Raw genomic sequence first — 24596 nt, forward strand, 5'->3', positions numbered from 1 at the left:
AGAACGCATCTAACACTATCATTGAAATATTGCAGTAGCATCCACCCCTGGGATGTCTATCTGAGCCAGCCAAGGTGCCCAGACTTTTAGAACATTTGTGCCGGTGTCATTAACTAGACTCGTTAATTGTTCCATCCGGCAGACATGCCAAATCCTGTTTCTGATCTTAGGGATAATTGGAACTTCTTGTTGCTTCCATAATGCTGCAATCTCGCATCTTGTGGCTGTTGCAAAATGCGCGATCAATTTATGCGTTGCATTTGACAGACCCCGGATCCGTCTGCTCAAAAGGAACACCCACGGATCCAGGGGGATCTCTAAACCGAGAATCCTTTGTAACCAATCTCGAATTTGTTCCCAAATCTGGACCACCTTTGTGCAAGACCACAGCATGTGTCCCAAGTCTGCCACTTCCCCACACCGCTTTGGGCAGAGCGGAGAGTAGCCCCTAACAAATTTAGCTAATCGAGTTGGGGTGTAGTAACACCGCATAAAGACCTTATATGCGTTCTCCTTTAATGTGGTGCAGATTGAACTTTTTGCTGCAGTCTGGATGATCCTGTCCCACTCTTCGTCCTCTAATGTTTCCCCTAAGTCAGTCTCCCACTGTCTGATGTAGCACAGTCTGGTCTCACTGGGCATCTCCGGACAGATCACTTCCCTGTACATTCTAGATGTAAGTCCCCTTGTGTCCGTACCTCTGGAACACAGCTGCTCGAAATTCGTTCTTGCCGGCCTGATTGGGGTTTTGTTGTAAAAATCTCTAATCTGGAGGTATCTAAAGAATTCCTTATTTGGTATAGCCTTTGTGGATTTAATTTGCTCAAATGTTTGTATATATTTCCTACCCTCCAGATTTTTGAGACGGGTTATCCCCGACTGTATCCAATTTACTATGTTATTTCTATTCAACCCTGGAGCGAAATCTGGATTGCCGGTAATTGGAGTCATCAGTGAGTCTTTGGTAGTCAAATTACACCTAAATTTAGTGCCCTCCCAAACTCGTAATTAATTAACCATGGTCTGGAGCAGTATTTTCATCTTGCGTACCCCGCTTTTGGGTAGGCAGATCAGATTTTGGAGTTCAATCGGTGCACAACAGTTCCTCTCCAAATCCACCCATCTCCTTAAGCTTGGGTCTGTGTGCCATTGGAGAATTTTGCCTAATTGGGCCGCTTTATAGTAAGCTAACAAGCAAGGTACCGCCAAACCTCCTCTTATGGTGGGTCTCTTAAAGATACCCTTTGCAATTCTTGGGTTTTTCTTATTCCAGATAAATTTCATGATTGGTGACTGTAGGGAGAGGATGTCAGAGTGTTCCACCGGTATAGGCAGACTCTGGAAAAGATATAACATCTTTGGGAGGAGGTTCATCTTCACGCTATGTATCCTGCCAATCCATGAGATGCCACCCTTCATCCACGTCCTGAGATCCTCCCCTAGTGTCTTAATCACCCTGGGAAAGTTTGCTTTGTATAACGTTTTATAATCCCTTGTAAGATATACCCCTAAATATTTGATAGCGGAGGTCTGCCATTTAAAATTAAAATTGAGGTCAATCAGTTTTTTCTACTTCTTTTGGTAAATTTATATTGAGGGCTTCGGATTTGGACTGATTGATCTTAAACCCCGAAATTTGGTTAAATTTGCTTAATATTCTGAATACGTTGGGCAGGGACGTGAGAGGTTGAGATAGTGTAAGGATGACATCATCCGCATATAATGCTGCTTTGTGCACCTGATCTCCTTTGGAGATTCCGGATATGTCAGGGCTATTTCTGAATTGCGCCGCTAGAGGCTCTATACACAGGGCAAATAGCAGTGGCGACAGCGGGCAACCCATGGTGTGTTCCGCTTCTTATAGTAAATTGTTTGGAGGAAAAGCCCTGATGTTGCACTCTCGCCGTCGGGCCCTCATATAGCGCCAGGATGGCCATCAGGAGGCGTCCCTCAAAGCCAAACGCTCCCAGTGTTTCTGTTAGGTAGAGCCAATCTATCCTATCGAAGGCTTTCTCAGCATACAGACAACACCATAGAATGTATATTTTTCTTTTGAGCCAGATCTATCAAATCAATAATTCTCCTGGTGTTATCTGACGTTTGTCTACCTCCGATAAACCCCACCTGATTCGCGTGGATTAACCTGGGAAGAACGTTACCCACCCTGTTTGCTATAAGTTTAGAGTATATTTTAACGTCTGAATTAGTCAGCGAAATGGGCCGGTAGCTCTTACAGTCTGCCGGGTCCTTTCCAGGTTTGTGGATCACACAGATTGAGGCCTGTAGCATTTGTGCCGGGAAGGAGGCCCCCGCCAGAATTTCGTTATATAGTTTTAACATATGGGGGGCTAATATTTTAACATATTTCTTATAATATAAATTTAAGAAGCCACCCGGCCCTGGCGCCTTGGCGGGTTTTAGTGCTTTGATAACCTCTGAGAGCTCCTCTAGCGTAAAGTCAGCTTGGAGCGCCTCTCTTTCGGCCCTTCCCAAGGTAGGTAATTTTGCCTCTTTCAGGAAGGTCTTTAACGACTCTCCCGTTTTTGTGTTGTGGGTGACCTTATCTCCATTATATAGCTTTTCGTAATACTTTTTAAATTCTTCTACAATATTCCCAGGGATGGAGTGAGGTCGCCTTTTTGGTTCCAAATCACGTGAATGTGGTAATTTGGAAGCTTGTTTTTTAGCTTATTGGCAAGTAGGGTATCAGGCTTGTTCGCTTTTTCATAAAATTTCCGCTTAGACCAGGCCTTTTCCTTCTCGGCCTGGGAGGAGAGAAGGAGATTGAGTTTTGTCTTGGTGTCTAATAACTGTTTCAGCGTGTGATCCCGCTTATTCATTTTATGGAGGGATGAGAGCTCTGCTAATTGCTTTTCTAAATCTTTAATCTTTGACTCCCGTTCCCTTTTCCGTTTGGCGGCCAGATTCATTAATATCCCTCTGAGGATAGCCTTATGGGCCTCCCACAGCGTGGAGTGTGATGCCACACTCCCCTCGTTCTCCTTGAAATATTCTTTAAGTTTTTACCCTACCTCCCGTTCTAGGTTCGGTATTTTCAGGAGGATCTCGTTTAGCTTCCAGTTCTCTCTAGGCCTGTCTAGCGGTATTAAGGTACATCGCAGCTCAATGGATGCATGGTCAGACCACGAAATATCATGGATCTCAGAGCGAGAGACCCCAGGAACCATTCTATTAGACACAAGGAAGTAATCTATCCTACTGTAGCTGTTATGTGGGTGGGAGAAGAAAGTGTACTCTCTCACTCCCTGGTGTTGCTCCCACCATATATCGAGAAGTTGGCAGTCTTTTAATCCCTTTGTTATTGTTAATATGTCCTGTCTGTGGGTTTTGTTAATGGTCGTGCATCTGTCGAGATCCGTATTTAGCGCCCTATTCAGATCTCCCGCTACTATAATGTTCCCTTTTGCTACCTTACAAAGTTTGCCAAAAAATCTACCAAAGAAATCTGTAGCATTTTCATTCGGGGCATATATTGCTGCAAGAGTTATAGGGTACTCGCGTATGGATCCCGACACTATTAAATATCTACCTTCTTTGTCATAATATGTTCTGTCTGGGATGAACGGGATTTGGTTATGTATTAAGATGGCCACCCCCCTCTTTTTAACCCGTGCTGAGGACAGGAAGTGTACCCTAAAGTCTTTGTCAAGGTACTTGGGACAGTTATTTTGGGAAAAGTGTGTTTCTTGCAGAAATAGGATTTCTGCCCCTTTGCGCTTATAGTCTCGTAATGCGACCCGTCTTTTTGCTGGGCTATTGAATCCCTTATCGTTATGGGATATTAACAGAAGTTCCTTACTCATCAGTGGATATGTATTGTATTTCCATGTAATTGTTTGTTAACTTTCAGGACTGTGACAGTAGATGTTTTACCTTATATGCTGTTTTCTACTGATATATACAAATTGAATTATAGACAGTGCTTTGTAGGTAGTTTTGTTGTTTGTGTGTGGGTCACCTTTATTTAAGTACTGTGACTATATTTAGGGTTTACGGGGACCCTTGGTGTTACCCTCACCTAATTCAGTGTTTGATAGAGTTTTTTTTGCCTAGGTGGTGCTGGCTCTTGTTTGTTTGTACCTTTGATTTTACAAGTTCAATGTCCCATTATTAGTGAAGGCATTATAATCCCCAATGCAGGCCTTGTGTCCTATGTGCATGCGTGTGAAGTGGAACGCTGCAGCCGTGCGTGTCATTAACCAGGAAGTGGAATTTCTCAGTTTACAGGCAAAGCATTAAACCTTTCTGTAGGAAATACCTATGGCCCGGAGGAGCTACTGCAGTAGCTGTTTATAGTGGCGATGTGGGGGGAGGCGCAATTCAATTTGTCTGTTTTGTGTATATATATATATATATTTTTTTTTTTAAATTGTGTGTCAGGGAGACCTACTGGATATATGTACTTGGTAAATTGGTTCCGGGGGGTCTCAATGACACAATAGACATCAGTACAGTAGTATAGTTGTATATTCTTGTCTACTGTGGGGTACGGTGTTCTGCAGGGAGGTCTGGGTTGAGCGATTCATTTCGTTCCCTCCGTGTGGGCACCAGTATCACCACAGTGGCTCAGTATATCTATATATATATATATACATTTGATTTATTCATTCTGAAAATGGCTTAAATATGATTATTTACTTATATATGTGGGTACCATTGACCTTGCTTGCGCGACCACCATTGGTCCACTATCCTTCATCGTTCATTATTATTTATTAATATCTATTATATCAATTTCCTTTTTTACATATGTACATATTTTTCCTTATTCTAATATTTATCACTATTATTTTATCATCCTGTTGTGTTTCCCCCCTTCCCCTCCCCCCCCACCATTCTTACACTTCCCCATCCTACTCCCCATCTCCCTTATATTCACTTACCCCCCCCCCTCTTTTTTTAATAGCGTCCCATATTCCCTTCATTTTGCTAATATTCTCCCTATTATCCCTTTCCCCCCCTCCCCTTCTTTCCTTTTCCACTCCCCACCTCTTCCCTTTTCCTCCTCCCCCTCTCCCCCTTCTTTCCCCCCCCCCGTTTTTTCTTCCTCTCCTTTTTCTTTTTTCTTTTTGTTATTATATTGTTATTTTCATGGTGTCATTTTTGCACCTTGATCCCTCTGAATCTCTTTAACATCAACTTTGTCTCCTTATACATCTAGTGGATATTCAGCTATTTCTTTATACTTAGGGTATCGTCACCCTTTATTAGCATCTGTTTTATGTATTATACCATACTATGCAAGTTATCTGCCAATGACATCCTACTAAATTCTTGTACTTTATTTATAAGTATATAAACTGTTTTATTATCTGAATATATTATTCTTTATTTGATTGCATCTGTTAAAGCGCTTGTTACTATATGCATTGATATGTTTGGTCATTGTGATTAAAACTGTTAGCTTAAATCAATGTGTGTTTTGGCATACATGGGGGTTAATCTCACCCTCATACTGATCACATGTATCCTATTAGTAATCCTCTGTCTTCTATGCTCTGATTGGTCTAATGTACTATATTACTGCGTCCAATAACTATGCTACCATCTCCTGATGAAGTCTCGTTCGAGACGAAATGCGTAGAGAGTGCTGTGGAGCTTATTGTCCAGTTTGTATATTTTATACTGTCACTCATGTGCTACAGCATATTTCTGCTGTGCTGCTAGCATTTCCACCAGCCGTCTAGCCGTCCAGCCCGTTTTCAATTGTGAACTTTATCCGGCTAATATCTCACTGACGTCATCGAGTTCACGCGAGATTTGGGTCAGTGCACTCATTGTGTAACGCCGGAGCAAGGAGAAGGCGGCGTGCCTCGTGGTTTTCGGTCCATGCAAGGACACAGAGGGGCTACTGCAGCAGGACATACCACGGACATTACATCGAAGTCCCTCTCACTGGGTTCCTGCGTCTGAACGGGCTGAGTTTTACTCAAAAATGCTTTATATTCAGCTATGTTTGTGAGTGTGTATTTTTAAATCCTTCATTCCATAAACTTATTGTTATACAATTTTACTCTATGAGTGCGCCTGTTTTTTCTGTGTTTTTGTAGATATCCTCAAGGAAGTGGAGTTCCCTTCACTCGGGCTGCACAGACTTTTTTGGATAGCAATCGGAATATTTTGGGATTTGTATATATTTTTTATATATATATTTTTCTGGACATTTTCTTTTCTGTTTTATTTTTATGCTTTTAATTGCTTTATTGCATTAGTTTTTTATTATTTTAATTTTTATTTATTCCACTGTGCATAGTATAGGTTATATTTATATTTATAGAGGATATTCATATAGTGTTAGGTTGGCGCCAATTTTTTCTTTTGTTGTGCTCTATATATATATATATATATATATATATATATATATATATATATATATATTAATATATTATTTTTTAAAAGTAGATTTGTAAATAAGTAGGTGCAGGTAATACAGGAATACAGGTGCCTCATGCCAAAAAACAAGTTAACCCCCTGTCTGCCAGCAATGCATTGCAAAGCAATTCCAATGTGTCAACCTGAAGAAGGGAGTTATGCTGTCATTCAAGCTCATGTATCGGAACATTTCCTTAGTATCCCAGTCCGCTAATAATGCTCGTATTATGCTTGAAATACTCACAACAGTCTAGCAATGAAACACACCAGCAATCCCATTATTTTATTGGAGTAAAAGAAAAAATACAAAATTGAGAAACACCCTACCCTTGATTAAAGCAAATAATTTAATAAATATGCATTGAATTCTAAATACTGTACTTAATTATAGATGTTTGGATAGGGATCCCATTGGCTCCTGAAAGCACTTGTCAATAATTGAATGGTTTCACTTTGTGTATAAAAGCAGCACCATCAGGCATTGCTGATAGACCTGTACCATCCTAGATCTCCATCCCTACAGCAGATTATAACTAGAAGAGCAATCATGCCTGGATCAAAGGGTGGTGGATGCAAAGATTCTGACCGTAAGTAGTTCTTTATGATAGCGAATAGGGTTACATTGAATTTACTAGTTGGTTCCTCTATTATACATGCAAAAGGCTGGACTGAATGACAAAGAAATGTTCTTAGCTGTATATAGTTATTGCAAATATATGTATTCTATTGGAACTTAAACAACAGTGGAAAGAGGATAGTTTTAATCTGTGCACAGTTCTTTATGGCGCTGCTGTTCTATTTAGCAGGGAGATACTTAAAGATCATTTGAAAGTCAATTAAACTGTTCCAAATATATCATCATAAAGAGATATTTTTTCCAGAAATAGAAACTGTAAGTGCATCACATACAGTATATGAAACATGTAAACCAAGGCATTGTGCCTACATTTGAAGCAGATTGTTAAAATATTGAAATGTTAATGCAACTCAGACCTGCAGGATGATTGGAAGTAAGGAAAAGGGAAGAACATGAGGGGAAAAAACACTGAATTGTGAAAAGTAGCTTCTTCTTTTACCCTCATCAACTCCTTCACTGATATGCAGTCACCCTGATACATGGATGCGTGACCTTTTCTATTGTTAACCTATTGGCAAAAAATGCACTTGTTGAACCCTATTCATCTACTGTAGGTTTTCAAAGCTTTTGTATGATTGGCCATTAGCTATCACACATTCAAGTTGTATTTACGAGGTCCATAAAACCATTCAGGATTTGCACTTATCTGTCTCAGTGATATTCATTCTCTCTCATTTCAGCATGTGCACCAGCTAAATCATGCAAGGACGCATGCCCTGCCCCCAAATGCCCAGGTAGGAAAATCTGCACGGTCAATCAGATCTTAATCCTGTTGTTTACGGGAGGGCCTGTAATTCATTGTGCAGCAATATGCACAGTCACACTGTTTGTGTTTCTCTTTACAGTACTACCAATAAAGTATAAAACAATGCATCAATACAAGTATTACTGTAGGGGGAAAACAGTCATTTAAACCTGGAGCATAAAATGGAAAGGAAAGAATGACTGTAGAGAACATGATGATTCTTGTTATGTACTGTATAAAGTTGATTAGGAAGCACAGTTCTTTAGTACCTGCTAACTAGTAGTGTGACCATGATACAGTCCTGATTTTTATGCCCATTTGCTGGACTGTTTGCCACTTTGCTTTATCAGAGTAAGATCTGTAGAAAGATTGGCCTAGATTATTATCATACTGTTATGAAGGAGATACCTGGAAAATATGCTCCATTGATGTCATCACCATAGACAGGAATTAGTAAGATTTTGGGGGGGGGGGAGGGGTTAGTGGTGGTTAGAATGGCATTTTATTGGAAAAATACTGATTTACTTCAGTGAAACCCCATGTAAGTTCATGGGTCCGATGATACTAAAAAGTACTGAGACTGACGTCAAATGAGACTGACTTTGAATCAGTGAGACCTGTCAGAAATGTAGGGTCACCTGCAGAATCCTCTTGGATTCCCAAAATTTCCAGTACATTAGAGGAGAATGTTTTTTGTGCTCTTCTGTTTCCCTCGTTTTAGTGTATAATTAATCAAAGTCCCACAATGTGTAAGATTTCTTTTTTTAAATAAGCTGACTTTGTACGATATGATTTTTTTACTGACATTTCCATCATTTAGAAGTAATCACTGTATCTCAGCCATTCCTTCAAATTATACTTCTATTTCTCATCAGAACCTTGCCATCAAGGTCATGGGGGTAGCGGCGGTGGAGGTCATGGAGGTGGAGGTGACGGAGGTGGAGGCCACGGAGGTCAAAGCAGTGGAGGTCATGGGTGTCAAAGCAGTGGAGGTCACGGAGGTGGAGGTCACGGAGGTGGAGGTCACAGAGGTGGTGGTGACGGTGGTGGAGGCCACGGAGGCCAAAGCAGTGGAGGCCATGGGTGTCAAAGCAGTGGAGGTCACGGAGGTGGAGGAGGAGGTGATGGAGGTGGAGGTCATGGAGGTGGAGGCCACGGAGGTCAAAGCAGTGGCGGTGATGGAGGTGGAGGTCACGGAGGTGGAGGTGGAAGTCACGGAGGACAAAGCAGTGGTGGTCATGGCTGTCAAAGCAGTGGAGGTCATGGAGGTGGAGGTCATGGAGGTGGAGGTGGAGGTCACGGAGGTGGAGGTCACGGGTGTCAAAGCAGTGGAGGTGATGGCTGTCAAAGCAGTGGAGGTCATGGAGGTGGAGGTCATGGAGGTGGAGGTCACGGAGGTGGAGGTCACGGGTGTCAAAGCAGTGGAAGTCACGAAGGGCAAAGCAGTGGAGGTCACGGGTGTCAAAGCAGTGGGGGTCATGGAGGTGGAGGTGGCGGTCACGGAGGTGGAGGTCACGGAGGTGGAGGTGGAGTCAAGAAATAATCCCTCTGAATCCATCTCAAGTGTGTTGACCGAAATTATTAAACATTCTGTTAACTTTCTTTACATTACTTAAGAGATCAGCAATTTCAACCCCCTTTAAAGTGTATGATTACACATATTAAAATGAATTTATTAAACCATTTACTGTCTGATTTGAGCTGTACATTTTTTCAAATGTATATTTCCACTGATTTAAAGGAAAGGTACAGTAGAGCCTGTAGCACTGCAGAGAATGCTACGTTACTACAAGATTATACAGATCTCATGAACATATAAAGCTTTTCAGACCAAGTCATTAAATATTTTCATGTAGTTGTAACAAATCACTGGTATATCTCACCAATCTGCTGTCTTACAAACCTGCATTCTTATAGGTTATAGTCCATCCCTTAATCTGTTCATCACTTGTTAGGGAATAAATTAAGACTTTATAGCGTTTTCACTCCTAGAGCAGTGTGTTATTTAACAGATTAAATGGAGCTGATAGTGAAGTTTAAAAACATAATTTAAACTACTATTTTTGTATTGTGTCAGCCTGGTTTAACCTATTAAACATGCCTCTGTGGTTAGTTCACTTTCGTCATAAAGGGAATTGTCACTTTAAAATGTGTGCGTAGAGGTATCTGTACCGGGCTAGCCCAGCATAATAATCACACGATACCGTTCTGTGTCTAACGAAATGCTTTTATTTGTGCGAGCTTTCGAGATACACTCATCTCTTCTTCCGGCTGTGTTACAATAGACAAAGCAAGAAAGGTTTTTACTTAAAAACAGTGCATCCTGGAATGTATGTGACTGAAGCTCATCCCTCCCCCTGTGCACTATGCAATTTCTGACTTAAGGTGTTAAATGGTCCCTGAATGAGTGATGTAAGAGTATGAATATGTGTATGTATATGTGTGTATGTGTGTAAATATAAATTTATAAAGTGCCCACAGTGTATACAGCGCTTTTCAAAAGGTGTGTGTGGGAGTGTATACAATGGTGTGGGTAGGTGTAGAAATGTAAGTGGGTGTTGCATTACTATTAATGGGTGTAGATACTATGCGGCCACTATATGTATATAGATGTAATGTTCTTTCCCCCACCCTATGGGTAATGTGGCGGATACTGAGTGTGTGGGGCTTTACTTGTGGCTCACAGGAGGCCTGATCCTCCGCTGCTGTGAGCCTACGGTGTACCTGATCCATCTTGTGACAGCGCCTTCTCCTGTGAGAGATGCTGACAGCGCCGGATAACCCCTTCACAGGACCCAATGCAATAAGATCACACAGTTGTATTTAATATCAGTTTACTGAACACAGGTACAACTAGATATATCATTAACCCACATACAATGTAGGCCTCGCACAGCCGTAGCCCCACCATGCCCTCCAACCGTAGTGTCCACCCCTGATGGGATTTCCCAAAGTAAGTGGGGGCCCCATGGCACCCAATGTCCCTGGTGTCTACAAGAGCCAACCCACCCAATGTGTGAGACAGCGCTGCCCACAGTAACTGAAAGTGTTATAGTTGGTGCACGTTGTGAGGTACCTGCCCAGGTGCTCCAGCGCTCGGTATGGCCGAAAAGCAAAAGGGATCCACTGATCCCGCGATGTCGATGTCAGCAAAGCCTCCGCTCTATGTGGGGTGAATTCCGGTAGGAGGGTCTCTCCTTTGATAGTCTAAGATAGTGCGGTGGTGGTCCTGCCCCAGACCACACTCTGCAAATTGCTGTGTGGCATCTTCAAATGGCACTATTGGTTAACTGAGGAAGAATTTTAAAGGTGGCTTGATAAAATTAACGTAAATAAGGCACCTGGCCCGATAGCTTACATCCAAGAGTTCTTAAGGAGTTAAGTTCAGAAATAGGCCAAACCCATTCATAACACTGCTTATTTTATAATATGCCTTGTGCTCTCCCTACATTCATTATATGTCAACAAATACAAGTAAGATGGGATTTACTAATCTATTCGTATATTTGATACCAGCGTAGTGCATTTTCCTATTTACTGAAAAACTATTTACTCTTCTCAAGCACAGTCATACATTCAAACCTGTTTCATCTGCCTATTTAGTAACTAAAAGTTATTATACTGTACACGGTCTGAGTCATAACATTAGATTCATTTGGGATTGTAAAATCTTAAAACGATTCCATCTAAGACATTACAAGGGAGAGGTTGTGGGCAGGTTTCTGTGATTAAAGAGGTGGGATCTTTTTCTGTATATTCATTCAGCAAAATACTATACGAAAATAATTCTGCATGTTTCCAGCAGTGATTAAATATTTCCGGGTTACGGCCATATTTATTAATCTGTGCTGTTCTGTATTCCATTCAAACAAATGGAATTAGCTATAATGAGGGTTATTTATCAAAAAAGCTATAATGAGGGTCATTTTACAGAAACCTTGTGCAAAAATTCTGCACCACATTTAGCAATCAAGAATATCTCATTGGTTTCCATAGTAAACTAGAGGTTGTCTAATGAAATATTACTAGTTAATAAACATAACATTAGAATATCAGCTGTAAAAAGTATTCCATCTAAGGCCGCGCTTATAGTGCCGGTGACGGCGACGCGACCGATGACGTCACCCGTCGCCACTAGCGAAAGTTGTCATTCAATTTGCAGTGACGTCGCGAGCGACAAGGTCATTGATTGGTTTACAGACAGTCACATGTGGCGACAGTATGTAAAAATTTTTTTTAACCTGCTTACAAGTTTTTGGTTGCTCTGTCACCGTCGCGCTTCCTGTAAGCTCTGGCAAAGGAGTGAATTGTTTTGTTTTGGAGCGCCGCCACGCCGCCAGGTTGCCATCACCGTCGCGGGTACGTGCCGGCGACGCAATGTAGCTTCAAAACAAATGCATTGAATCTGTAGCATGCGCTTTTAGTAGGCTGGACGGAGCGACGGAGCGACGGAGCGACGGAGCGACGGAGCGATGGAGCGACGTGACTCTCTGTAGTCAATAGAATTTGATTTTTACATGTGACAGGCTGTAACCAATCAGATAGCTTCTGATACAGGGAGAGGAGGATGTGCCTCTGTGTGAGTGCAGGGAGAGGGGGGATATGTGATTGTGTGTGTGTGATTGTGTGTGTGTGTGATTGTGTGTGTGTGATTGTGGGATTGTGTGTGTGGGATTGTGTATGTGTGTGGGGGGTTATTGTGTTTGTGTGGGGGGATTGTGTGTGTGTGTGTGTGGGAGGGGGGATTGTGTGTGTGTGTGGGATTGTGTGTGTGTTTGTGTGGGGTTGTGTGTGTGATTGTGTGTGATTGTGTGTGATTGTGTGTGTGGGTTGTGTGTGAGTGTGTGAGTGATTGTGTGTGTGATTGTGTGAGTGTGATTGTGTGTGGGATTTTGTGTGATTGTGTGTGTGATTGTGTGTGTGGGATTGTGTGTGTGATTGTGTGTGTGTGTGATTGTGTGTGTGTGATTGTGGGATTGTGTGTGTGATTTTGTGTATGTGTGTGGGGGGTTATTGTGTTTGTGTGGGGGGATTGTGTGTGTGTGTGTGTGGGAGGGGGGATTGTGTGTGTGTGTGGGATTGTGTGTGTGTTTGTGTGGGGTTGTGTGTGTGATTGTGTGTGATTGTGTGTGATTGTGTGTGTGGGTTGTGTGTGAGTGTGTGAGTGATTGTGTGTGTGATTGTGTGAGTGTGATTGTGTGTGGGATTTTGTGTGATTGTGTGTGTGATTGTGTGTGTGGGATTGTGTGTGTGATTGTGTGTGTATGTGTGTGTTTGTGGGGGGATTGTGTGTGTGTGTGTGTGGGATTGTGTGTGATTGTGTGTTTGTGGGGGGGGGACTGTGTATGTGTATGATTGTGAGTGTATGTGTGTGATTGTGTGTGGGGTTGTGTGTGTGGGATTGTGTATGTGTGTGGGGGGTTATTGTGTTTGTGTGGGGGGGGGGGGGGGTTGTGTGTGTGTGTGGGAGGGGGGATTGTGTGTGTGTGTGGGATTGTGTGTGTGTTTGTGTGGGGTTGTGTGTGTGTGTGATTGTGTGTGATTGTGTGTGATTGTGTGTGTGGGATTGTGTGTGAGTGTGTGAGTGATTGTGTGTGTGATTGTGTGAGTGTGATTGTGTGTGGGATTTTGTGTGATTGTGTGTGTGATTGTGTGTGTGGGATTGTGTGTGATTGTGTGTGTATGTGTGTGTTTGTGGGGGGGGGGATTGTGTGTGTGTGTGTGGGGGGGATTTTGTGTGATTGTGTGTGTGTGTGGGAGGGGGGGTGATTGTGTATGTGTGTGATTGTGAGTGTGTGTGTGATTGTGTGTGTGGGGTTGTGTGTGTGGGATTGTGTGTTTGTGTGTGTGTGGGGGGGGGGGTTGTGTGTGGGATTGTGTGTTTGTGTGTGTGTGTGTGTGTGTGTGAGTGACTGTGTGCGTGATTGTGTGAGTGATTGTGTGAGTGATTGTCTGAGTTATTGAGTTATTGTGTGATTGATTGTGTGTGTATGTGTGTGATTGTGAGTGTGTGTATGTGTGATTGTGTGTGTGTGGGGGGATTGTGTGAGTGTGATTGTGTGATTGTGTGATTGTGTGTGTGTGTGTGTGTGTGTGTGTGTGTGTGTGTGAGATCAGGGCCGCCAACAGAAATCATGGGGCCCAGGACAAATGAAAGGAGCAGGCCCCCCCGCACCTACCACGGAAATATTTTTTTAGCGCTTAACTTATACTTAACCCCCCAATACATAAAAAAACACACCCCACACCCCCAATACATCTAAAAATATACCCCCCAATACATCTACAAATATACTGCACTCCCCCCAATACATCTACAAATATACTCCACTCCCCCCAATACATCTACAAATATACCACAACCTCCCCCCAATACATATATAAAATACACCCCCAATACATATGTAACCCATATTTCCCCCCCAAACGCAGATAGGGTGCATATGAGGAGAATCTATATGTATTACCGGTGTGGTGCTTTACCTGTTAGGCTCACAGGAGGCCTAAGCCTCTGTCAGTGGGAGCCTGGGGTGTATCCTCTGGAACAATACTATATGGTACAGCGCCTCCACCTGCGATGGCTCCCAGCAGAGCGGGAGTTGTTCCTCGCAGGACACATTCAAATGAACACATACACTAGATATATATATATATCTGTTTACTATATGGGCAAAACAATAACATCACATAATAGCAACACAGCCGTGTCACCCTCTGCCACTAGCTGGCAGCTATAACCTTGCCCCTAACTGGGCTATACCCTTACACCTTACTCCTCCCCAACACCGTGTACCCAGAGTCCCACGAGTCCTCTTAGAAACTCGAAACCTATAGGTGGGATCAGCGCCTGATGTACCGGCAGGTTGGTGCACTTAAAATACGATACCTGCCCCAGTGCTCGGGCCTCTGGGGCAGCAGACACTTCACAAAGGATCCGCCGCTCTGCGATCTCCTCAGCGATGTCCTGTAACTCTGCCTGGCGGTGGGTGGCTCCCGCATGGAGTGATCCACCTTTAGAAAGTCTCTATTCTCTGCAGCCGCAGAGAGTGATTCACATTCACAGCAATACCAGGAGATCCATGCTTCCTGGCTGTACCCTCACCTGTCTGGGTTCTACAGGACCCTGTCCCTATCTAAAGGGAGTCCCTGTAGTAACCACAAGCTGAAGTGATTGAGGCCTAGCTGAGGCCTAAGGGGGAATGTCTGGCCTAGTGCATGAGCCACTTGCTCTCTATACTTACCCACCCTCCCCTGTCTGTGTCCCAACTTCTTCTGCTTCCTCACTGCAGCACACAACAATGTATCATTCCTCTCAGGGAAAGCTGTAAGCCTTATTGGCTCCCTGGTGTCAGGTGGCCTGTCTGCCTCTAAGCACTCTGGGGCTGTAATCCTCCATGGCCCTCTTTCCTATTGGGGCCATGTGCGCGATCTGTAATGGCCACCGCTACTCTCCGCTGAGCCTGCGCAACATTGTAATGGCCGTCGCATCACCCTACTGTAACTGGGCATGCGTGACTGTGGGCCTCTGCTGCCATTTCTCCTTTACCAAAATGGCTGCCACGTCGCTACTGCTCATGCGCGAACCTCCACGACACAACCAAGATGGTGGCGCTCTGCCTCCGACGCCGCCGGGAGTCCCTGCAGCAGCGAGGGAAAGGGGGACCAGGGGGGACCCTGCTACACATATAAAAATCAGGCTTACCTTGGGGATTATCTCAGGTCGGGCCGGTGGCTGCAGTGGGGCGGGGCGGTGTTCCCGTGCCTGCAGGGGGGGGCTGTGTGGTGGTCGGAGGGGCCAGTGGCTGGCGGTGGTGGGGGCCCGGCAGCTGGCGGGACAGTGAGGGGCCGGCGGAACTGCGGGGGGCCGGTGGGTGGTGAAACTGCGGGGGGATGGCGATGGCAGGGGCGAGGATGCAGGTCACAGCAGTTGCTGCCAGCCCTGCCCCGCTGCAGGCAACTCTCAGTCCCACAATGGCTGCTCATGTGCGCGCCGGGCCTCCCTCTCACGCTGGCGCACCGGAAGCTTAGCCTAGCTGACTTCCGGCGCTGCCGAGAGACCCGGCACCGGGTGCAGCGTTTTATTATTGGGGGTGTATTTTTATATGTATTGTGGGGTGGGGGTGTATTTTTATATGTATTGGGGGGGTTAAGTAAAAGTTGTGCGCTAAAATTTGTTTTTCTGTGGGAGGTGTGCTATGGGTTTGGGGGCTCCTTTCATTTGTCCTGGGCCCCATGATTTCTGTTGGCGGCCCTGATTGTGTGTGTGTGTGTGTGTGTGTGTGTGTGTGTGTGTGTGTGTGTGTGTGTGTGTGTGTGTGTGTGTGTGTGTGTGTGTGTGTGTGTGTGTGTGTGTGTGTGTGTGTGTGTGTGTGTGTGTGTGTGTGTGTGTGTGTAGTGAAATACACTAAATGAAAAACTTTAAGATAGTAAATTCTCTCGTAATTTAAAGTAAAAGTAAAACAAATTCAGCATACAAACAGATATTACAACTCCTCTCCATTTCAGCCTTCCCCCTTGCTCTTGTCCCCGCCCCCTGCCTTCCGTCACTCCCCTTGTAGCAAGAGATGTCTCCCAAACTCAAATTACAACTTTCACTTGGGCTACGGAGGAGGGAGACCTCATCCGTAGCCGTAGCTGTAGCCGTAGAGGGCACTATAAGCGCAGCCTAAGACATTACAATTGAGAGGTTTGGGGCAAAGTTTCTGTGATTAAAGAGGTGGGATCTTCTTTTTTCTATTCAGCAAAATACTATACAGTATCAAAATAATTTTGCATGCAGGGCCCCCGACAGGGCGAAGAGACCTTGGAGAAATGTTCCAGGCCCGGAGGCTTTGGGGGGCCCAGCTGTATCATTTTGTATTGTTTTTCCTTCTTTAAACTCTGTTTTCTCTATAATCTTAATAGTATATTTGTGTAACCTTGTGCCCTCTGGTCCCCCGATTCCTCAGCGCCTCCCCCTGTGCGGGCGGCCATTAGGAGGATCGCTCATGCGTAGTGTGGAGTTAGCGGCGGCCATTAGGAAATAGCCCACATGGGGAACTACACGCCTCAGCAGCCCTTAGGACCGAAGACCACATAATGCACAGCAGCCAATAGGGTGTCCAGAATCTCCTGCAAGGAGATAGATACATTTGGTGCACTCAGGGAAGCACGCCAGTCAGAAGATGGACCTCTGATGAGCAGGTAGTGTCCAGGAAGCAGTGCTTCCCTGGACTAGGCCAGATCACCCCCCTTGGGCCCCAGCTAGGCCCCGACTCAGGTTGTGGCTGCTATATGGAAAGACCATAGTTAGGGACCTTTCCCTGCATATAGTCAGGTACAGCACCGGTGAGACGCCACGCGGTAACTGCGGCCTGTGGTCTGGGACCAGACCATCTCCATGTTAGAGACTGTAAGGTGATATTATCCAAGCCAGAATTCACCACACATGGAGGTGGACGGCATCGCGGATGACAACGTTGGATCAGAAGGATCGTCTTTGTTCTTCTGCATCACCCGGGTGTTGGAGCCCCGGGCAGGTACCCAACTAAGTGCACCAACACTACAAGGGAGGAAGGGACATCAGGGTATTGGTGCCTGGCACCCAATGTACTTTTGGGACACTCACTGGTGGTATCAGGTTGGGGCCTATAAAAACAAAAATAGGGGCGCCCTTGCATCTATAAAAAGTGAATAACACAATATAATGCAATATCAAAACATTATACAATATAGGTGAATACAACCGTATAGGTGAGAAAGAATTGCTGAATAAAATCCCCAAAGTTCCAAGGATAAGATGATTGGGTCCAGCCATCGCTCAGCACATGGTGTAATACTGTTACGTGACAATGCACCTAAAATAATAACAATGAATAAACAAAAGAAAAAAATCGGAGTGATAGAGCAAGTAAATAAAATAGAGATATTTAATACACATATAAAAAGAAAAAACCATGAACTTTCACTGATCCTGCGTCAGGCAACTATAGGAATCCTACTTACAAGATGCAAGTAGGTCAAGCGCATGTAAATTAATTCATCAACGTGGAATGGCTGCCCCTCCGCCTCAGATGTCCTGCACGGACATCCCTCCGTCTCCTACTAGACTTGCTGTGTGGCTCGGTGGGATCTCCATCTGCTGGGTAGTTGCTTAATGCCGCCAGACCTCTCCTGCTCGTGACCCAGGCGCCTCTACCGGTAACCAGCTCAACCTCTCTCACTCTCGCGAGATGTTGTTGTGAACAGGAGCCGATACGAGTGTTGGCACATAAGATCCACGATGCCTGCAGATTGTAGGGATGCGCGCTTGAACGCCAAGACGCAGGGTGTGTGACGTCACCCTATGCGTTTCGCGGATTGATCCGCTTCCTCAGGGGTACACATGTATGTGAACACCAACGTTTCGGTCCTAAAAACAGGACCTTTATCAAGGGAGTGCTTGATAAAGGTCCTGTTTTTAGGACCGAAACGTTGGTATTTTGTGCCTGCTTCACTAATACAATTCTTTTTGCTAACAAGTGTGCTGTCTCTTCCTTGCTGTGCCTGCTTTGGATTCCCTGGATTCTCTGGTCTGCCTGGTAAGGAGCCTTTGATCACACACATACATATATATACTTAGTAAAGTTGTGGTGGGTACAAAAAGTGACAAAAAGCCTCCACAGAAAGCTCGCACAAATAAAAGCATTTCGTTAGCCACAGAACGGTATCTATTTATTTTTTGATTATATATATATATATATATATATATATATATATATATATATTTTTTTTTTTTTAAAGATCTGTAATTTTAAGGTGCCCGAGGTTAAAAGACTAGTTAACCCCCTGGTGGCAAGGCAGTGTATTGCGAAGCAATTCCAGTTGTTAAGACCTGAAGAAGGGAGTTATGCTGTCTTTAAAGCTCATGTTTAGAAAATTCTTCAAAGTATCCCAGCCTGCCAATTATGCTAATATTATTCTGGAAATTAATCACAACTGTGACAAGCAAAGAAACACACGACAATCACACTAGCATTTTGGAGTAAAAGAAAATATACAAAATTGAGAAACACCCTACCCTTGATTAAAGCAAACAATTTAACACAAATGCTTGGAATCCTAAATACTTAATTATAGATGTTTGGACAGGGTCCCATTGGTTCCTGAAAGCACTTGTCAATAATTGAATGGCTTCACTTTGTGTATATAAGCAGCACCATCAGGCATTGCTGGTAGACCTGTACCATCCTAGACATCCATCCCTACAGCAGATTATAACTAGAAGAGCAATCATGCCTGGATCAAAGGGTGGTGGATGCAAAGATTCTGACCGTAAGTAGTTCTTTATGGTAGCGAATAGTGTTACATGGAATTTACTAGTTGGTGCATCTATGTACATGCAAAAGGCTGGACTGAATGACAAAGATGTTCTTAGCTGTATATAGTTGTTCAAAAAGATATGTTTTCTTGTAAAACAAATGTGAAAAGAGCAGATCGTTCTATCTGTGCACAGTACTTTATGGCGCTGCAGTTCTATTTAGCAGGGAGATACTTCAAGACAATTTGAAAGTCAAGTAAACTGTTCCAAATTTATCATCATAAAGAGATTTTTTTTCCTAAAATGGAAACTGTAAGTTTGAGATAAACTGATGTTTCTGCAGAAGATCATAACAGCCAAGATTATTGTGAATAAATTAAAAACAGTTATTTAAAGAGAATCCATGTGTCTTGTGAACAATAAAGAAAAGATAAATTTTTTGCTTGCATCACATATATGAAACATGTAAACCAAGGCATTGTGTCTACATTTGAAGCAGAGTTTTAAAATATTGTAATGTTAATGCAACTCAGAACTGCAGGGTGTTTGGAAGTAAGGAAAAGGGAAAAACATGAGGGGGAAAAACACTGAATTGTGAAAAGTATCTTCTTCTTTTACTCTCATCAACTCCCTCACTGATATGCACTCACCCTGATACATGGATGCGTGACCTTTTCTATTGTAAACCTATTGGCAAAAAATGTACTTGTTGTACCCTATTCATCTACTTTAGGGTTTCAAAGCTTTTGCATGATTGGCCATTAGCTATCACACATTCAAGTTGTATTTACGAGGTCCATAAAAACCATACAGGATTTGCACATATCTGTCTCAGTGATATTCATTCTCTCTCATTTCAGCATGTGCACCAGCTAAATCATGCAAGGACGCATGCCCTGCCCCAAAATGCCCAGGTAGGAAAATCTGCACGGTCAATCATATCTTAATCCTGTTGTTTACGGGAGGGCCTGTAATTCATTGTGCAGCAATATGCACAGTCACACTGTTTGTGTTTCTCTTTACAGTACTCCCAATAAAGTATAAAACAATGCATCAATACACTTATTACTATAGGGGGAACAACAGTCATTTAAACCTGGAGCATAAAATGGAAACGAAAGAATGACTGTAGAGACCGTGATGATGCTTGTTATGTATAAAGTTGATTAGGAGCACAGTTCTTTAGTCTTGAAATAGTATTATTAGTGATGTTATTATTAATCCTCTGTTAATGATTGATATCATACCTGCTAGCTATCTCCAGGTCAGTAGTGTGACCATGATACAGTCCTGATTTTGATGCCCATTTGCTGGACTATTTGCCACTTTGGTTTATTAGAGTAAGATCTGTAGAAAGATTGGCCTGGATTATTATCATACTGTTATGAAGGACATGTGAAGAGGTGAAAGAACAGTGCGCAACTATTAAACAATTCATAAACGTGAAGTGATAATACAGTGAAAAAATAAATAAATAATACGTGACCTTGTAGACACTAGGCAAAATGGAGCATCTGCAGCTGTGATAACAGGGATGGCCCAAAGCACCCCCTAGAAGTTCAGACAAATACACAAAAGACACAGCGCACAACGCTCATAGTGCATTAAAAATATATTAAAACAACCAATCAATATATGAAGGAGATACCTGGAAAATATGCTCCATTGATGTCAACATTATAGATATTTTGGTTAGAATTAGAATGGCATTTTATTGAAATAATACTGATTTACTTCAGTGAGACACCATGGAAGTTTATGGGTCCCATGATATATAGAAGTACTGAGACACTGACGTCAAATGAGACTGACTTTGAATCAGTGAGACATGTCAGAAATGTAGGGTCACCTGCAGAATTCTCTGGGATTCCCAAAATTTCCAGTACATTAGAGGTGAATGTTTTTTGTGCTATTCTGTTTCCCTCGTTTTAGTGTATAATTAATCAAAGTCCCATGATGTGTAAGATTTCTTTTTTTAAATAAGCTGACTTTGTACGATATGATTTTTTTTACTGACATTTCCATCATTTAGAAGTAGTCAATGTATCTCAGCCATTCCTTAAAATTATACTTCTATTTCTCATCAGAACCTTGCCATCAAGGTCATGGGGGTAGCGGCGGTGGAGGCCACGGAGGTCAAAGCAGTGGAGGTCACGGAGGTGGAGGTGACGGAGGTGGAGGTCACGGAGGTGGAGGCCACGGAGGTCAAAGCAGTGGAGGTCATGGGTGTCAAAGCAGTGGAGGTCACGGAGGTGGAGGTCACGGAGGTGGAGGTGACGGAGGTCAAAGCAGTGGAGGTCATGGGTGTCAAAGCAGTGGAGGTCACGGAGGTGGAGGAGGAGGTGATGGAGGTGGAGGTCATGGAGGTGGAGGCCAAAGCAGTGGCGGTGATGGAGGTGGAGGTCACGGAGGTGGAGGTCATGGAGGACAAAGCAGTGGTGGTCATGGCTGTCAAAGCAGTGGAGGTCATGGAGGAGGAGGTGGAGGTCACGGAGGTGGAGGTCACGGGTGTCAAAGCAGTGGAGGTGATGGAGGTCAAAGCAGTGGAGGTCATGGAGGCGGAGGTCACGGAGGCGGAGGTGGAGGTGACAAAGGGCAAAGCAGTGGAGGTCACGGGTGTCAAAGCAGTGGGGGTCATGGAGGTGGAGGTGGAGGTCACGGAAGTGGAGGTGGAGTCAAGAAATAATCCCTCTGAATCCGTCTCAAGTGTGTTGACTGAAAATATTAAACATTCTGTTAACTTTCTTTACATTACTTCTTAAGAGATCAGCGATTTCAACCCCCTTTAAAGTGTATGATTACACATATTAAAATACATTTATTAAACCAATTGTTGTATGATTTGTGCTGTAGATTTTTTCAAATGTATATTTCCACTGATTTAAAGGAAAGGTACAGTAGAGCCTGTAGCACTGCAGAGAATGCTACGTTACTACAAGATTATACAGATCTGATGAACATATAAAGCTTTTCAGACCAAGTCATTAAATATTTTCATGTAGTTGTAACAAATCACTGGTATATCTCACCAATCTGCTGTTTTACAAACCTGCATTCTTATAGGTTATAGCCCATCCCTTAATCTGTTCATCACTTGTTAGGGAATAAATTAAGACTTAATAGCATTTTCACTCCAAGAGCAGTGTGTTATTTAACAGATTAAATGGAGCTGATAGTGAAGTTTAAAAACATAATTTAAAACTACTATTTTTGTATTGTGTCAGCCTGGTTTAACCTATTAAACATGTCTCTGTGGTTAGTTCACTTTCGTCCTAAAGAGAATTGTCACTTTAAAACGAGGTACTTTCACAATTGCTAAAGTGGGTTGTTTATATAATATATTATGTTGAGCTTTGTGTGTGTATATGTATATATATATATAAATATATATAATGTGTAGAGGTATCTGTACCGGGCTAGCCAAGCTTAATAATCAAAAACGAATAGACGATACCGGTCTGTTGGTAAGTAAATGCTTTTATTTGTGTGATCTTTCGAGATACACTGATCTCTTCTTCCGGCAGTGTTACAATGGATAAAGCAAGGAAGGTTTTTACTTAAAAACAGTGCATCCAGGAATGTATCTGACTGAAGCTCTTCCCTCCGCCTGTGCACTATGCAATTTATGATTTAAGGTGTTAAATGGTCCCTGAATTAGTGAAAGTTACATTTGAGGTTTCCAGAACCTCAGCAGACGGTGATCCTCGCTGAAGGGACTTTAACCCTTTCATTAGGGACTCTATACCCTTTTACTCACCCGGGGAGATTTTTACCATTGGCACTGCTATTGTTTGTTCCCACTATCACAAACTGCAGACGCCTGGGAGCAGCCAAGAAAGACAGGGAAAAAAAAGCTGTGTGTGCTGTGCACGCGCATAGTAAGTGAAACTTCTTTGTGTGTTGTCAGCAACATATATAGTAACAATAATATTATTGCTGCTTAGAGCATCAGTAAATTTGATTGGCGGGGTCATTTTTATTTGAAGTAGTGTAGTGTCTGCAGTTCCGGCATCATGGATGTTGAGCAGGTGGGGGAGCTCACAGGGGTGTGTGGGGGTTGAATAGGCACATCATTCAGGGGCGGTGCTCAGCGCCACTGGGGTGTGTGTGTCAGTCAGTGTGTGTGTGTCAGAGTGTGTGCGTGTGTCAGTGTGTGCATGTGTCAGAGTGTGCGTGCGTGCGTCAGAGTGTGCGTGCGTGTTTCAGTGTGTCAGTGTGTCCGTCAGTCAGTGTGTGTGTGTGTGTGTGTGTGTGTGTCAGTCAGTGTGTGTGTGTGTCAGAGTGTGTGCGTGCGTCAGAGTGTGCGTGCGTGTTTCAGTGTGTCCGTCAGCCAGTGTGTGTGTGTGTCAGTCAGTGTGTGTGTGTGTGTGTCAGTCAGTGTGTGTCAGTCAGTGAGTGTGTGTGTGTGTATGTCTGTCAGTGTGTGTGTGTATGTCTGTCAGTGTATGTGTGTCTCTCTGTGTGTGATGTATATGTCTCTCTGTCTGTGTCCTGCCCCTCTCTCCTGACTCCCCCCAGCACCCTTGTCCTGCCCCCAGCACCCTTGTCCTGCCCCCAGCCCCTTTCAGCAGTCCTCCCCCCACCCCATCCCTACCAGATCGCGGCATGGAGGCAGTGGTGGCGAGAGGGGTTTGGGTTCCCTCGTTCTCTATGTGTCTTGGTGTGACTTGGCCTGTCTCCGCCCCTCCCCCTCCGCCCCGCGTGCTGTGCTGTCCTGTCATCATTTGATCGGGGAGGGATGGGGACAGCTGAATCTCAGCTCTCGGCGCTGCTTCCTCTTCAGCCTCCGATGCTGCTACGAGGGACGGGCGACTCTGCGCATGCGCTGCTTCGCATCAATGACCGATTGTGCGCATGCTCGCACAGATATCTTTCTAGCCTGAGGGACCCGGCGGTCACATCTGCACATGCGCATCAATCGCCCATGTCTGTGCGGACTTGTGGGGGGAATGGCGGCTGTTAGGAACGTCACAGCAGGCGTGTGGGGGGAGCTGGGGGGGGGGGTGGGGAAGCTGTGACGTCACTTCCGTTTCACATTTCGTCTCCCATCTCTCCAGTTTTCTCCCATCATAACTAGAAGAATATAAGAAGTTTCACTTCAAAAAGTTCTCTCTAAGCAGCTCAAGTTTATTGCGGGCTGGACAGAATTTTTATAAGCTACAAAGTCATTATCACTGTTAGAATGGAGGTGTTACACTACCTGTTAAGGGCGTTGTATGGAGGCGTTACACTATTTTGGCAGACACACGTAGTTATCAAACTGGTTTAACAAGAATATGCATAGGCAATGAAAAAGAGGTTTTTCTCTTCAGAAACATGAAGCAGAGCTACATTTCTGTTACAATTCAAGGCCCTTTGCTTCTTGGGAAAACAATTTCTTGGGATCACGCCTGGAAATAGTTAAGATAAAAAGGTGCAAGCTTCTGCTTTTTCAAAATTGCTGTATCTTATAAATTCACAAAATGGAGAACAGACAAAATGGAGGACAGACAAGTAATTTTAACCCTTTCAATGAGTGATGTAAGAGTATGTGTATGTGTAAG

General features: G+C 43.8%; 1 protein-coding gene across 3 annotated transcripts in view; it reads left to right on the forward strand.

Moving 5' to 3' along the window:
- Window positions 1–6901: 6901 nt before the first annotated feature.
- LOC142501124 (uncharacterized) overlaps window positions 6902–24596 on the forward strand; it is a 102273-nt gene continuing 84578 nt past the window's right edge. Inside the window, exons 1-3 of one of the 3 annotated variants that reach the window (XM_075610512.1) lie at window positions 6902–6980; window positions 19914–19967; window positions 21141–21879. In XM_075610512.1, coding sequence (XP_075466627.1) covers window positions 6941–6980; window positions 19914–19967; window positions 21141–21739 — 693 coding nt within the window. In that variant the 5' untranslated portion in view covers window positions 6902–6940 and the 3' untranslated portion in view covers window positions 21740–21879. Of the gene's footprint in view, window positions 6981–18978; window positions 19068–19913; window positions 19968–21140; window positions 21880–24596 lie in introns of those variants that run through there. The other 2 variants (XM_075610511.1, XR_012803421.1) reach the window with 2 other exon arrangements.

This window comes from Ascaphus truei, chromosome 8 (assembly GCF_040206685.1).
Source record: "Ascaphus truei isolate aAscTru1 chromosome 8, aAscTru1.hap1, whole genome shotgun sequence".
Classification (NCBI taxonomy): Eukaryota; Metazoa; Chordata; class Amphibia; order Anura; family Ascaphidae; genus Ascaphus; species Ascaphus truei.